The 17,282-nt window shown below is 49.6% G+C and overlaps 1 protein-coding gene across 4 annotated transcripts in view; it reads left to right on the top strand.

Moving 5' to 3' along the window:
- The window catches only part of ELAVL3 (ELAV like RNA binding protein 3), a 76,412-nt gene that overhangs the window by 43,764 nt on the left and 15,366 nt on the right, over nucleotides 1-17,282 (top strand). For all 4 annotated transcript variants that reach the window (XM_066593654.1, XM_066593652.1, XM_066593655.1 and 1 more), the window contains exon 3: nucleotides 2,049-2,152. In XM_066593654.1, coding sequence (XP_066449751.1) covers nucleotides 2,049-2,152 — 104 coding nt within the window. The remainder of the gene's footprint in view (nucleotides 1-2,048; nucleotides 2,153-17,282) is intronic.

The raw sequence follows: 17,282 nt of genomic DNA on the forward strand, positions 1-17,282 counted from the left end.
CTACTGTATCCCGGTCATCTACATGCGGCACATTTATTATTGGCGCTACGCGTCAATTCTGAAGCAATTGTTGCCTTTGTTTGTTTTCCACTCCCTTTTTCAAACTTATCTCAAAAAGGGGGCATGGCTTGCTGATTGAGCAGGAATTAGGCTGCCGACACATCTGCATTGGCACTTCGGCCGGAGGTTCCTTCGCAGATATGGCACAAAGTACCAGAAGAAATAGCGCTGCTGCGCAGCTGTGATGAAACCTGGATGGATCCATTTATAAGCTATGGGGTCAGTTCGGCGCTGTTCGGTTCCGTCATAGGGCAGACCCGTTCGACCAGGGGATTCCCCTTTCTTTGAACGGAGCAGGAAAAACGGAACCAACGCCGCAGATGATAAGCAGCCTTAAAGACATTTGTGACATGCGGCCTTTTAAAGTCACACTCTAGCTCCAGTAGCTGGGGGGCGCACGGAGTGTCTCTGCAGGAAATATTTATCAATCTTTGGATAACAGTTTTTTGGCATTAAAAAAAATCTCTATTTTTGGCGCATGTCCCAAAATGGCGACTTTTCGAAGGTTTTTGTTAGGCTTCCGCCACTTTTTAAAAAGGCAGACGGCACCCAATATGAGAGTGGGGCTGCAGAGCCCAGCACATTTAAGCCTCATTCACACAAGTGTAATACTTCGGCCAAAAATCGTGAGCATGTGAAGCACTGGATTCCAATGCATTCATTCACATGAGCGATTTTTGGATGCGTGAAAAAATTGCGCCATCAAAAAGAGAACATCGGTCGCCGATTTTTCACGTTATACGGAAAGATAGATCTTGACTAGGGATGAGCGAGCGTACTCGGAAAAGCACTACTCGCTCGAGTAATTTGCTTTATCCGAGTATCGCTGTGCTCGTCCCTGAAGATTCAGGTGCCGGCACGTAGCGGGGAGTTGTAGGGGAGAGCGGGGAGGAACGGAGGTAAGATCTTTCTCTCCCTCTCTCCCGCCCGCTCTCCCCTGCTCCCCGCTGCGACTCACCTGTCAGCCGCAGCGGCACCCGAATCTTCAGGGACGAGCACAGCGATACTCGGATAAAGCAAATTACTTGAGCGAGTAGTGCTTTTCTGAGTACGCTCGCTCATCTCTTATCTTGACCTATCTTTCGACGAAAAAAAGCTGGAAGCTCCCATAGACTCCTATGAGAGCTGGAAATAAAAGGGACAGGAGGGAGTTTACCTGCGGCCGGCGCTCGCAAAAGAAGACAGCTGGCTCTATTTAAGTTATTAGAAGTCATTCCGAGGATTTCTGCCGACCGAAGCAATTCCGCACTGCAGTGTATTTTTCCCGCGATATGCCCGTATGAATGGGCAAGGAAATGCTAATTAATCTTGGGACTGGATTGCGGCTATTCTTTATCAATGTGATTTTCCGGGGCATGCGGGCGGCCATAAAAACGCATACCCTCATGTGAATGAGGCCTTACTGTAATACATGCCAAAAACTGGCGTGCATCATGCCAGAAACCTCGGAGCTGGCGTAGGTTTCAGTCTGGTGCGTGCAGGTTTTGCAAGACGCAACAGATATATGTAGAGGCCCAAGCGTCTTAACACATTTGTTGCACTGCCGCCAGCACGCCGTGCAATGTGTTTTCCTGCGTCCCTCCAATATTAACCCCTATTGACCCCTAACCACTTGCGTCCTGCGGACAATTCTGTCCCGCGTGAAAAGTCCTTTAGAGGAACCAAGTTATTGATGGATAAAGAGGTTTGTCACGGCCCGTCACCAGGGCTGGATGGTCCAGCCCAACCTAACGGTAGCTTCAGTCGGACGTGGTCTGTTCCTCTGGGTGTAAATGTAGCACAATGGCGCACTTGTTGACTCGCCTTTTGGTATGGGATTAATCTTGCCATATATTACATTCCAGGATGCATCTTGCATCAGGGCCTGGGTCGGGGCGGTGGTGGCATTGTGGACTCCGCGCCAGCGGATCCTTTTGTATGTTGTGACTGATGACTATCGCTGACTCCCGTATGATAATGCTGACCACGTATCTAACTTCTCCCCGCAGGTCAGAGCTTGGGATACGGGTTTGTAAATTACGTGGATCCTAATGATGCGGATAAAGCCATAAACACCCTCAACGGACTGAAGCTACAGACAAAGACTATCAAGGTGAGGACCAGCTATGTGCCATGGTGAGGGATGGCGTGCTATATGGTTCTCAGAGACTGTATCACACATGATTGGCTTAGATACACCAGCTCAACAGACAGCATCACACATGATTGGCTTAGATACACCACCTCAACAGACTATATCATACATGATTGGCTCAGATATGTTGCTTCAGCAGACAAGATAGGCTTTGGTCTTTCTTCATAGGCTGATTCTCGGATGAAGTACGTCAATTCGTGCTTATTTAGATTTCTTTTAGGATATATTGCTCATGCTGTAAATATGCAGAGTTATATTATGGGCCACTCACACCTGCGGTATTTCACGCACGTATTAAATGCGTGAAAAAAATGCAGCATGTCCTAATTTGGTGCGTATTATGCACATAATATCCACCAATATAGGCTACGGGGTTTTGACATCCGCACGTACATGTGTATTTGCCTATAGTGCGTACTATACGGACGTGGAGGAAACACGTGTAATACATGGGACACATGCACCCCGTGTGAATGAGCCCTGGCATGGGCCAACAGTCGCTGGTATCGGGATGTACGATTGTTGGCTGATTGCTGTTCCTTTTACATTGCAGGAGCGCAGGGCTTAAACAGGCGACCGCGATTTTGTCCCGTTTTGCCGGCATGGAAATCACGCCAGCAAAACAGGACGAAACAAGATAATTGATTTCAATGGTTTAGTTTTGACCAGTGGGATTCCTGCGCGTTAATACTACGTGCAAGAAGGGATATGGCAGGATCTACCCTCCTGCTTATTAGGGCAAGATCTACCCTCCTGCTTATTGGGGTAGGATCTACCCTCCTGCTTATTAGGGCAGGATCTACCCTCCTGCTTATTAGGGCAAGATCTACCCTCCTGCTTATTGGGGCAAGATCTACCCTCCTGCTTATTGGGGCAGGATCTACCCTCCTGCTTATTGGGGCAGGATCTACCCTCCTGCTTATTGGGGCAGGATCTACCCTCCTGCTTATTGGGGCAGGATCTACCCTCCTGATTATTGGGGCAGGATCTACCCTCCTGCTTATTGGGGCAGGATCTACCCTCCTGCTTATTAGGGCAGGATCTACCCTCCTGCTTATTAGGGCAGGATCTACCCTCCTGCTTATTAAGGCAGGATCTACCCTCCTGCTTATTAGGGCAGGATCTACCCTCCTGCTTATTGGGGCAGGATCTACCCTCCTGCTTATTAGGGCAGGATCTACCCTCCTGCTTATTAGGGCAGGATCTACCCTCCTGCTTATTAAGGCAGGATCTACCCTCCTGCTTATTAGGGCAGGATCTACCCTCCTGCTTATTGGGGCAGGATCTACCCTCCTGCTTATTAGGGCAGGATCTACCCTCCTGCTTATTAGGGCAGGATCTACCCTCCTGCTTATTAGGGCAGGATCTACCCTCCTGCTTATTAAGGCAGGATCTACCCTCCTGCTTATTAGGGCAGGATCTACCCTTCTGCTTGTTTTTTACCCGCGCGTAATAGTGCAAAATTTGAACTGTCAAAACCCAAAAAATTTTGACTGGTTCATGTGCTAATACACTGCGGAGTGGCGAGCCTATTTGCACATGCGCCCGTCTGTTTAAGCCCTGAACGTTTGTGCTCGATGAACGGGCCATGTAAAAGGGCCTTTAGATACACTGGCTCAGCAGACAGTAGCACATGTTTTAGGTTTAGATACACTGGCTCAGCAGACAGTATCACATGTTATAGGGTTAGATACACTGGCTCAGCAGACAGTATCACATGTTATAGGGTTAGATACACTGGCTCAGCAGACAGTGTCACATGTGATCGGCTTAGATACACTGGCTAAGCAGACAGTATCACATGTTATAGGGTTAGATACACTGGCTCAGCAGACAGTGTCACATGTGATCGGCTTAGATACACTGGCTCAGCAGACAGTATCACATGTGATAGGCTTAGATACATTGGCTCAGCAGACAGTGTCACATATGATAGGCTTAGATACACTGGTTCAGCAGAAAGTATCACATGTGATAGGCTTGGATACACTGGCTCAGCAGACAGTATCACATGTGATAGGCTTAGATACACTGGTTCAGCAGACAGTATCACATGTGATAGGCTTGGATACACTGGTTCAGCAGACAGTGTCACATGTGATAGGCTTAGATACACTGGCTCAGCAGACAGTGTCACATGTGATAGGCTTAGATACATGCAAAACGTGGGAAGTAGAACCCTTTGATTTCAATGGGTTCATTCTCATTTCTTTTTTTTTGTGCGCACCCGAGGCTCAATAGTAGTCTACGGGGGTGCGCAAATGCGCACCTTTCTGCACTAAATCGCACAAGTAACTGCAATTTTGCTGTATCAATTACTAACACCAACGACTAATTAGGCTGCTGATCCGGTACAAACCTGTGCCAATGGAAACAGGCCCGGCAGTGCAAAAAACTATACTTACCTGCGCAGAAACGCTTGCAAGAAGACGTGATAGGGCTCCATTCAGATTACGTCCCGCTCGTCTGCAGGGCGGCTTTAGGACTCATTTGCACAAGTGTATTCGCACAGCGTACTGCGCAGATTAAGGCTTCTGCAGACGGCGATTTAGTGTGCGTTATCGCGCACGCAAAATTACTAGCGCAAACCAAAGAGTAGACCCCATTGATTTCAATAAGGTCCCACACATTCTGCGGAAATATATGCGACATGCTCTATTTTTGTGCGCACCCAAGGCACCGTAGGAGACTGTTTGCGCACCCTGTCCCAATGAAATCTCGCACTGAACTGCGCAATTTTGCGGTGTTAATACCCATAACACCGGGGACTAATTAGGCTGCTCCCCCTGTACAATCAGAGCGTAGGACTATGCGAACAGGCCCGACAGTGTTAAAATGTACCGCAGAATGCGTGGATACATGTGTGATAGTTGGCGAGAGCGCTCCCTTCACAGCACCATTACGTCACGCTGTTATAGCGGGGGTTATGGGGGGATCTCCATGCAAATTAGTTCATAAGTTGTACAAATACGAAAAACTGTGACTTTGCACCAGGCATCTTTTGATCAGCCAGCGACTATTTTTTTGGGAAGCTGAGATGAAACGACCAGCGACTTATCGCTCGTCACCCTGCCGCTGTCCGCGTTTACACCGAACGACTATCGCTTGAATTCGCTCTTTGCAGTGATTATTCGGCAATGGTCGTCCCATTAAAGGTAGCCTAACACATTTGTTGCACTCACTGCGGCACGTAGCGCATGAAACGTTGGATTTAGTACGGTAGATACGCCCCACCGTGCCAATGCAGAATCCGTATTTCCATGCATGTAACGTAAGTGATGTGTACATACAGAAAATGGTAGAAATGATCGCATCCCACACTTTAACAAAGAACGCAGATACGTCTCCACCCCGATGGCTGCCCTGACAGATGCCCCCTATCTCTGCATCTCCTCCCTGAAGGTCACCGTCTTATAGCGGAGGCAGCAGGTCAGGGAAGACGGGGAAAATTCTTTTATTTGTCTTCTCTTTGTCATTCAAATCTGCGCCCCTCGGGGAGAGCGATGCTGTGAATAGGGGGGGTGGGGAGGATGCAAGACAAAGGCACTCAGCCATCTGTCCCCTCTCCGGCTAATTACGGGGTATTTCCCCTGGAGATTAGGCGAATGGGGGGGCAGTATAGATTGGCACAGGAAGCCAGCTGCTGTGATTAAAACCCAAATCAGCTCCTCACAGGAAAAGTTAAAGGATAAGTCTTGTGTAGCCGAAAAGTGACTTAATCACAGATAATAATACGAAGGTCAGGCCCACAGAGGCGGCATTGTGACCGAACACAGCGACATGTTTAATGGCTGTCATCTCCACTCCGACCTAATGAAAGTGACACGTAGCATGCAGCAACACAGCGACCCTTTGTGAGGCTGAATGAGACAATGTATAGTTTCTAGATCTCATATACTGTATGTGTGAATGATCAGGAGGACAGGACTACAACTCCCAGCAGATGACTGTACAATAACGCTATTAATAATTAAAAGAGGATTGTTCCATCGCCATGGAGGACCCGCACATCCATGCCTTACATACCCAGCCAACTGATTTCATTATGAAATGTGTAATACTTCATGTGGCCTGCGGAGCTGCTGCAGGGGAATTAAACAGTTGCTGTCAGGTTTGCCCTCAGCTTACAGCTAATATATGGGAGCCCAAGCAGCAGAACACCCAGTGATTAAACCCTTCTAACAAAAAGGGATTGTTCAGAGTGGACTAGGGGTGTTAAGATACAACTCCAGCTTCGAAACTCTAAATATAGAGTTATCACTAAGGCCGGGTCCAACATGGGGCTGATTTGCAGTGGAATGTCCACAGCGGATACTCTGCAGCAGATCAGCAGCGGATAGCCTGCCTTTATGTTTTATTGCGTCTTTCTATGAGGAATTCCCCTCCTCAGCGGAAACAGCGATAGAATTGACACGTTGCGGAATTGAATTCCGCAAAACATGTCAATTTCTGCTTTGATTTTGTACAGGTTATTGTCACAGCTTGTGGGTGGGATTTTCAAAACCTCATCCACTTTGCTACTACTGTAAATGCAGCGGAATTTCTGTGGGAAGGGTTCGCACGGAAATTCCATGGCAAGCCCACCCCATCTGGATCTCTCTATATTATACTCCAGAGCTACACTCACTATTCTGCTGGTGGAGTCACTGTGTACATACATTATTTATCCTGTACTGATCCTGAGTTACATGTTGTATTATACTCCAGAGATGCACTCACTATTCTTCAGGTGGAGTCACTGTGTACATACAATACTGATCCTATACTGATCCTGAGTCACATCCTGTATTATACTCCAGAGCTGCACTCACTATTCTGCTCATTACTTATTCTGTACTGATCCTGAGTTACATCCTGTATTGTACTCCAGAGCTGCACTCACTATTCTGCTGGTGGAGTCACTGTGTATATACATCACTTCTCCTGTACTGATCCTGAGTTATATCCTGTATTATACTCCAGAGCTGCACTCACTATTCTGCTGCTGGAGTCACTGTGTACATACATTACTTATCCTGTACTGCTCCTGAGTTACATCCTGTATTATACTCCAGAGCTGCACTCACTATTCTGCTGGTGGAGTCACTGTGTGCATACATTACTTATCCTGTACTGATCCTGAGTTACATCCTGTATTATACTCCAGATCTGCACTCACTATTCTGCTGGTGGAGTCACTGTGTGCATACATTACTTATCCTGTACTGATCCTGAGTTACATCCTGTATTATACTCCAGAACTGTACTCACTATTCTGCTGGTGGAGTCACTGTGTACATACATTACTTATCCCGCACTGCTCCTGAGTTACATCCTGTATTATACTCCAGAGCTGTACTCACTATTCTGCTGGTGGAGTCACTGTGTACATACATTACTTATCCTGTACTGATCCTGAGTTACATCCTGTATTATACTCCAGAGCTACACTCACTATTCTGCTGGTGGAGTCACTGTGTACATACATTACTTATCCTGTACTGATCCTGAGTTACATCCTGTATATCTTTTATTATAAAAGTAAAAAACACAACAAAGACAAACTGTAACAATCAGAATAACCATATAAAGCAATATAAGGCCCTTCCCCCACAGTCCGTGATCCATAAACAAAGTAAAATGTCCATATCCGGGTTTCCTCCCCGACGTACACACCCACACACATATACACTCAGCATATAACACAATATACAACTATATACCTAAAATATAAAACTAAGGAAACTATAACTACATAAAACCCTGTAAACTACACCTCCAGGTCCAGCCGTGCCGCACTGTACCCACACAGAACAAATGTAAGCAATAACATAAACAGCATAAATAACTGAAATAACAACATAAATAAGCAAATTCAAACAGAAAGACCGAGCCAACTGGCATAAATAACTAACTAAAAATATGCTTGTTTTTTTTTTTTTTTTTTTGGGTCCCCAGTGCAGCTTGGGGGCCAAGCCTGCTCCACCAGTCCATGCCCAGAGTTCTTAGTTCAGGATGTGCCAAGCCACACCAGGGTTTTTTTTTGTTTTTTTTAGGAAATAGCACACTGTGCCTGCCGCAGCCTGGGGGCCATGCCCGCTCCACCAGTCCGTGCCCAGAGTTCAATGTTCGGGACGTGCCAGGCTACGGCTCGAGGCGTGAATCCCTCTCCCCCCAACTCCCCACCCAACCTACCTACCACCCAGAACGTGAATATATACAATATACAATATATACAAAAGCATAATACACTCCAACCAACATACATAATATATACTATATACATAACCCGAAAGCCTAAGGTCGGCTCTCCTGCAGCCCTACTTCATTCCATTTTGCCCATACCAAAACAAAAAGCTTCATGGTGCACTCACAGCCCCCCACCAGGATTGGAGGTGATAAGCCGGGCACAGACATCACAATGTTCTTTTTTTTTTTTTTTTTTTCTCTATCCCTTGAATTTAAAAAGGTGTCCCTATTCTCTCCCTAATTTTCCCTAGACTGTCCTTAGTCTGCCCCTCAGTCTGACCCTTCATGGAAAACTGTCCCTGCCCTATCCCTCCTCTTTCCCTTTCCTGTCCCTATTCTCTCCCTACTCTGCCCCTAGAAGATTAAGAAAAGACTGTCCCTAACGAAATACAAGCCCTCTCCATAGGAGAGAAGCTTTAGATGTGCCCAGCCTCTCATACTCCAAAGAACGCACCTTCACCAGGTCACCCAGGATGTTCCTACATACCGTATCCACGGGGAGGACTTTCAGTTCCGTCGAAATCAGGCACCGTGCACTCCAGATGTGGAACCTGACCACTAGGCTAACTAGAAATAAAGTGCAGCGGTCCCTGCCACCAAGGCCTCTGAAGGCTCCATAAGCCCACTCCGCATAGGAGAGGTGTGCCAGCTGATGCCAGCCTATGGAGACCCCTACCCGTTGGTATACCTCTGTATTAAAGGGGCACTGAAGCAGGAAATGCTCCATGCTTTCCAGCACGTCGCTGCACTCCTGACGGGGGCAACCCCTGTCAATCAGAGGCCTGCTCTTCAAGTTACCCCTTACATACAGTCTCCCGTGAAAGCAGCGCCAAGCCAAGTCCCAAAACTTCAAGGGGACCCGGGTTGAATTCAGTAAACGTAACCCTCCCTCCAGGTCCCGACTTGGGCAGTCCTTGAGCGCCAGGGGCTTCTGGAAATGGGTCAACAGGACTCTTTCGTCGAGGAGCCTCCTCGTCAGAGTCCTGATCTCCCACATCCCCAGACCCCACCGGCGTATCACCTTCAGAACCAAGGTAGCGTAAGCCGGGAGATGTCCGTGCTGCGTGCGAAGGTCCTTCACTCGCCCTCCTGTCTCCCATTCCTGGAAGAAGGGCCGAAACCATCCCCGGCAGGAGTAGACCCACGGAGGAGCCCTCTCTTGCCAGAGGTTGCCTATGTTGATCTTAAAAAAGGTGTCTACAAGAAACACCACAGGGTTGACCATAGACAACCCCCCTAGTCTCCTCGTGCGGTATGTAACATCTCTCCTGATCAGGTTCAACCTGTTCCCCCACAACATTAGGAAGAACAGGTTGTAGACCCGGGTCCAGAGAGGCTCTGGCAAAATGCATACGCTGCCCAGGTAGATGAATAAAGGGAGCAGGTATGTTTTGATCAAGCTAACTCTTTCCCGAAGGGTTAAAGACCAACCCTTCCACTGATTGACCTTGTGAGTGGCACCGTCCAGCCTGTCTACCCAATTTTGCATGGGGTAATCCCCCTGGCCAAATTTGATGCCAAGAACTTTTGCTGAAGTCTGGGGCACCGGAAGAGTGTCCGGGAGATCAAACACAGGATCCCCCCTTCCTAACCAGAGACTTTCGCACTTATCCCAGTTGACCCTGGACCCAGATGCCTCTGAGTAGCCATCCACCTCTGACAACACAAACTCCGCCTCCTCCCTTGAGGATACGAAGAGCGTGACATCATCGGCGTATGCCACTGCCCTCAGGGTAGCCTCCGGCACCACCCGGTCCATCCCGACCCCTGCTATAGGTCCACAATCAACCCTCCTAAGGAAGGGATCTATCGCAAACACATACAACAGGGGACTTAGAGGACAGCCCTGACGGACACCGGACCCCACCTCAAAAGGGCGGCCAAGCCAACCGTTCACCAGCGGGAAAGTCTCAGCCCCTGCATACAATGTTCGCAGCCAATCAACAAACCCCACTGGCAGGCCGTATCTCAGAAGGACTGACCAGAGGTACTCGTGGTTAACCCGATCAAACGCTTTGGCCTGGTCCAAGGACAGCAAGTACCCCTCCCAGTGACCAGCCCTACCCTGCTCCACTGCCTCCCGGACACCAAGAACAGCGCTAAAGGTGCTACGGCCTGGAACAGAGCAATGCTGGGCGCCCGAGAGGAGCCGGGGTGCAAACTTGACCAACCGATTAAACAGCACTTTTGCCAGAACCTTCCTGTCCGTATTGAGAAGTGCTATGGGACGCCAGTTCTCAATACGGCTCGAGTCTTTACCCTTTGACAGAAGGATCAAAGCTGACCTCCTCATTGACTTTGGCAGAGTGCCCGAGGAAAGACACTCATTTAATACCTCCGTCAAGAGGGGACTCAAGAGGTCCTTGAAGGTCTTATAATACTCGGATGTTAGTCCGTCCGGTCCTGGCGATTTTTTGAGCCGGAGCCCATCAATCGCCAGTTTAACTTCCTCTATTCTGATCTCTCCTGTCAAAACATCAAGAGAGGTGTCTACCCCCGGCTCAGGGACAGTTTCAGCCAGGAAAGCCGACATTACTTCCGAATCTAGATCCCTCTTTCCCAAGAGTTGCGAGTAGTAGGATCTGACGACCTCCAAAATCCCTGATCTGGATCGATTCAGGGATCCTGTACTATCGATCAGTCCAGTGACCACTTTACTATTCACTGACATCCTACAGTTTCTGTAAGGGTCGGGCGAGCGGTACTTCCCGAAATCCCTCTCAAAAACCAAGGATGCGTGTCTGTCATACTGGCACTTCTTGAGCAAAGATTTCACTCTGGAGATCTCCTCGCGGCTACCTCCAGTCGAAACGAGATGTTCGAGTTTCCTCCTCAGGCCGTTGTACAGGCGGTACCTGTCCAGGCATCTGAGGTTGGAGAGCTCTCGGAAGAACCTCGCCGCCCTCCTTTTGAACATCTCCCACCACTCTGACTTACTGCTACAGAGATCCAGTAATGGTACCTGGCTCTGCAGAAAATCCTCAAAGGACTGTCTTATCTCTGCTTCCTCCAGGAGTGATGAATTCAGTCTCCAAAAACCTCTGCCCATCCGGGGGGTCTCTGCAACATTCAGAGAAAACAATATTAGACAGTGGTCGGAGAATTCCACCTCAACAACGGACACTGGTGAAGAGATGGCTTCCTCCTTCAAATAAAACCTGTCTATTCTAGACCTGCTCTGACCTCTATAATAGGTGAACCCCTCGTGGCCTGGGGTGTGCCGGATGTGGACATCCACCAGGCGAGCCTCGCTAGCTATGCTATTAAGTGCGACGCTGTCAAAAGTCAACCGCCTGTCTCCAGAGCCTCCCCTATCGCGGGCTCTTGTGACTGCATTAAAGTCACCTCCAAAGACAACTTGGCGGCTGGTAAAAAGGTAGGGCTTGATCCTCATAAAGAGACTCTTCCTGTCCTTTTTTGACTGGGGACCGTAGATGTTGACAAGTCTCAATTCTTGTCCCTTCATGAGGACATCTAAGATCAGGCACCTTCCCATTTCTAATTCAATAACTCGTCGGCATTCAACCGCTGCGGTAAAAAGAACCGCCACTCCGCTATACGGCTCGGCCGCAAGAGACCAGTAGGAAGGGCCTGACCTCCACTCCCTTTTTGCCTTATGTACGGCTGCCAAGTCAGACAGCCTGGTCTCCTGCAAAAATAAAATGTCGGCTTCAACGCGGCCGAGAAAATCAAAGGCCGCAAATCTAGCCGTATCAGACTTAATGCTGGCAACGTTAATTGATGCCAGAGTCAGCGGAGTGGGTGCCGCCATCATGAGTGATTAAATTAGATGGCTTTCTTCCTCACACCCGCTTCCTCGGGGTCAGAGGAAAGCCCCTTACCTCTTTTTTTGGACACAGTTGTGTCCATAGCAGGGGATCCCCCGACCCCGTCGTCCTTGTTTCCAGGCTCCAGAGTAGCCTCCACCCCGGAAGGAACTATGCCTTCACGAGGTGGAGACTCAGCGCCCCCTGTTGACCCTTCCTTTGCCCTAGGGACCTTGCCCTCCGCCTCCCCCTCAGAAGAGGAGGAAGAGATGTCTTGGAGGGCTCGGAACCTATTGGAGAGTCCAACTGGAGGTGAGCAGGCTTTTCCTTCCAGTACTTGGCCCGGGGTGGGAGAAGATCTTGAATCCCCCCTTCGTTTCCTCCTCGTGGCACCTAGCTTACGCCGTTTCTCTAGCCACCTCTTGCCTTCCTCATCCACACTTTCACAGTGGGAGGAATCTGCAGAGTTGGTCTCCTCCCTCTGGATCCTCCTGTCCTCTTCATCTAAATCGCTGTCCCTCAAAGCCTCAGCCGCGAGATTTGCTTCTGGAACAGGGGCCACCATCGACCCACCTGCTGTGGGCGCTCCTGTCAGCTCCCTGCTCCGTCTGCGTTTCTCCTAACGCCTCTGCTCCGCAGGCGTCTTTTGGCGGTTCTTCACTGGCTCCTGAGCTCCTCCACCTCTGCTGGTCCCCTCACCCCCAGAGGCCACATCATGACCCCCATCAGTAGGTGCTGAGACCGCATTGGCAAAGGAACGTGGGCAGCGACTAAACGGGTGACCGAGGTCACCACACAGGTTACACCTAATCTCCGCACAGGAGGCGGCTAGATGACCCAGACCCCCACACAGAGCGCACTTCAAGGTCTTACAAGCGGCGCTCAAGTGTGAGGGGTCGCCGCACCTGTGGCAGAGCTTCGGCTGCCCCTGGTAAAAGGCCAAGATACGATCCCTGCCGAGGAAGGCTGCAGATGGTATGTGAGCCACTGAGTTTCCTAAACGCTTCAGCTTGACCATAAACGTCCAGGCCCCAGACCATATGCCGTGCTCATCCCTGTTCTTTTGGGGCATCTCCGTCACCTCTCCGTACCTACTGAGCCACGTCATGATGTCAAAGCAAGAAAGTGACTCGTTACGAGTCAAAACGGTCACCTTCTTGATGCTGTTCTGGCGAGACACCACCTGGATGGCAAAGTCTCGCCAGCCGGGCTCATTTTTCACCAGCTCGTAATTCCCCCAGAAGATTTCTAGGCCCTCTGGGCGAACGAAACTGATGTCAAACTCAGACGTGCCGTAGGGATGGATCAGGGCAAAGATGTCAACCGCCCTGAAGCCCATCTTCAGCAGAAGCTCCACTACCCTTGCCCTCGGGGGGCATGCATCATTGCCTCTCCAACGAAGACGGACCACATTCCTACGACCTGCGTCCTGCCCGGGTGTCGGTAGGGACCATACGGTCTCCCCCCTTTGCTCTCGGAAGGCACCCAAGCCATGTCTCTCTTTCCAGAGAGATAGATCCACCTCTCTTCCTCCAACTGTGATTGTACTCTCCCCCTTCCGTAAAGCCTCCAGGAGACGCTGTTGCAAAACGCCCTCCCTAGAGCCTGGAGACAAGGAGGACCCACTCCCTCCAGCGGCGACACTGGCATAACTCCTACCAGTTGTTGTCGCCGCTGGAGGGGCGACTGGAACCTGTAACCCCTCTTGCCTTACTACATTACCATCCCTTGAACCTCCACCCAAACCAGCATTCACTTGTGTGGCATCACCGTTGCCAGATGTAGCAGAGGCACAACCAGCACCCCCAGCATCCTCTCCCCCATCACCAGCATTCTCTCTCACATTCACTCCTTTAGCTGGATCTGGACTTTGGGTCTTGGCCTTCACGGAGGTAGATGGAAGGACCTCATCAGTTTTGTTTTTATTCTTTTTCCTGTTTTTCCCTTTTTTCTTTTTGGCCTCCACATCGCTGGAAGCCCGGTATCCTGCTTGGCCAGGAGCCCCCTCTGCATCACAGGCCCCGCTTGCAACGTTGCTTGTGGCACCGCTGCCACTCCCCATGCCTGTGGCACCGCTGCCACTCCCCATGCCTGTGGCACCGCTGCCACTCTCCATGCCTGTGGCACCGCTGCCGCTCTCCATTCCATCACCTTGGTCACCTCCAGCTGTACTGGCCTTTTCTGCGCCTTTCTTCCTGACCTCTCTGTCCCCATTACCACCTAACACAGGGACAGGGGGTCTGACCAGCTCGGCCCTTTTCTTCCCAACGCCCCGCTCCCGGCCCACCTCAGAGCCTGAGCTAGGGGGGTTCTTGGGGTCAGAGCCCTGATCCGACTTTTCAGCTGGACCAGTGCTCTCAGGGACTGCTACAAAAACCAACCTCTCCTGCACCTTCACTGGTTTCTTCTGTTGCCTTTTTTTATGAACTACAGAGTCTTTTTCTGGCAAATCATTGCCAAACATGAAGCCCCCCATATCTGGAGAGGCTTCCAACTGTGGGGTCTTCTGCACTTGTAGTGCTCCTGTCTTCCTTCTCCCCTCCACCTCAGACTCCTCTGATGTTGGTGGCAGTTCTACCTCCTCAGGCAGGAGACTTCTGGCACTTGTGGTGCTGCTCTGGGTCAGTGATTGCTCACCAGAGCACACAGGCTGCTCCCCCAGACTCTCCTGCACATCCTCATACTCCTCTTCATCCGAACTCTCCCCATCACCTGATGTGTCAGTTTGCGCATGGCCACTGCGCCCTGCCGCCATTTTTGCAAACCGATCGTCATTTATCAGTTTCTCCTTAAAGGGGCCGCTCTCCTCCAAGATCTTCTTTCTGACTGCCTGCCACATTTTAATACAGTCTTTGCAGTCTCTTATTGCCCTCCTGGCCACTGCTTTATCCTCCTTGGATGACTTCTGCTCTTTAATCATTCTAGCAGATTGCAGTTTCCCTTTCTGCAGGACGATCATCTTTCCCGCAGTCTGGTAATCCTGCATATATTTTGCCAACCTGGAGGCCAGGTCTATCACAGATTCCTCCTCCCTTCTATCACTCCATTTAGACAGTTTTGCCTCTGTCTGTGGCTCACATTTTATCCTGCGGGCCTGACTGCGGGTCACAACCTCACCTGCTGCGACGTCCACCGTGGCCCCGCTGTCAACCCGGGCCGTGTCACTGCAGCCACGACCAGAACCCGCTCTCCTCACCATGTTGCTTGTAGCTCCAAGCCTCCTCTTCGCTGCTGACATTGCTGATTTCTCTGGCACCTGTAGCGAAGATGTTGCAGTCGCTGATGCCGCCGCCATCACTGCCCTCCCTCCCTCCGACCGAGATCGGAGGGAGGAGGTGCGGGATTCCATTACAAACACGCACCCGAGAAAGTGCACTCTTCCTGGGATCCCAGCTAGATCTTCACCTGGGACTCCTGACCACACCCTGGTTCCTGCAGAGCTCTCCAACAACCAACCTACTCCTGAGATGCACTCACTATTCTGCTGGTGGAGTCACTGTGTGCATACATTACTTATCCTGTACTGCTCCTGAGTTACATCCTGTATTATACTCCAGAGCTGCACTCACTATTCTGCTGGTGGAGTCACTGTGTACATACATTACTTATCCTGTACTGATCCTGAGTTACATCCTGTATTATACTCCAGATCTGCACTCACTATTCTGCTGGTGGAGTCACTGTGTACATACATTACTTATCCTGTACTGGTCCTGAGTTACATCCTGCATTATACTCCAGAACTGTACTCACTATTCTGCTGGTGGAGTCACTGTGTACATACATTACTTATCCCGCACTGCTCCTGAGTTACATCCTGTATTATACTCCAGAGCTGTACTCACTATTCTGCTGGTGGAGTCACTGTGTACATACATTACTTATCCTGTACTGATCCTGAGTTACATCCTGTATTATACTCCAGAGCTGCACTCACTATTCTGCTGGTGGAGTCACTGTGTGCATACATTACTTATCCTGTACTGCTCCTGAGTTACATCCTGTATTATACTCCAGAGCTGCACTCACTATTCTGCTGGTGGAGTCACTGTGTACATACATTACTTATCCTGTACTGATCCTGAGTTACATCCTGTATTATACTCCAGAGCTGAACTCACTATTCTGCTGGTGGAGTCACTGTGTACATACATTACTTATCCTGTACTGCTCCTGAGTTACATCCTGTATTATACTCCAGAGCTGCACTCACTATTCTGCTGGTGGAGTCACTGTGTACATACATTACTTATCCTGTACTGATCCTGAGTTACATCCTGTATTATACTCCAGAGCTGCACTCACTATTCTGCTGGTGGAGTCACTGTGTACATACATTACTTATCCTGTACTGATCCTGAGTTACATCCTGTATTATACTCCAGAGCTGCACTCACTATTCTGCTGGTGGAGTCACTGTGTACATACATTACTTATCCTGTACTGGTCCTGAGTTACATCCTGCATTATACTCCAGAACTGTACTCACTATTCTGCTGGTGGAGTCACTGTGTACATACATTACTTATCCTGCACTGCTCCTGAGTTACATCCTGTATTATACTCCAGAGCTGTACTCACTATTCTGCTGGTGGAGTCACTGTGTACATACATTACTTATCCTGTACTGCTCCTGAGTTACATCCTGTATTATACTCCAGAGCTGCACTCACTATTCTGCTGGTGGAGTCACTGTGTACATACATTACTTATCCTGTACTGATCCTGAGGTACATCCTGTATTATACTCCAGAGCTGCACTCACTATTCTGCTGGGGGAGTCACTGCATACATACATTACTTATCCTGTACTGATCCTGAGTTACATCCTATATTATACTCCAGAGCTGAACTCACGTAAACCACTGGCCCAGCCAGTCATTATGTCCGAAGGTTAATTCCGGTAGTTATCTTTAACATTGCTAGCAAAAAATAGTTTAGATTACCACCGCCAGCCAGGGGGTGACCCTCACTTTGATGCTTACAGCCCCACTCGTACCCCGCAGCAGGAAGACTCACAGTTAGACAGTACCTGCTGCAGCAGAGAACATCGCTCTGCTCTCCACCACAGAGGGGGCTCCTCCAACCACAGT

This window comes from Eleutherodactylus coqui, chromosome 2 (genome assembly GCF_035609145.1).
Source record: "Eleutherodactylus coqui strain aEleCoq1 chromosome 2, aEleCoq1.hap1, whole genome shotgun sequence".
NCBI lineage: Eukaryota > Metazoa > Chordata > Amphibia > Anura > Eleutherodactylidae > Eleutherodactylus > Eleutherodactylus coqui.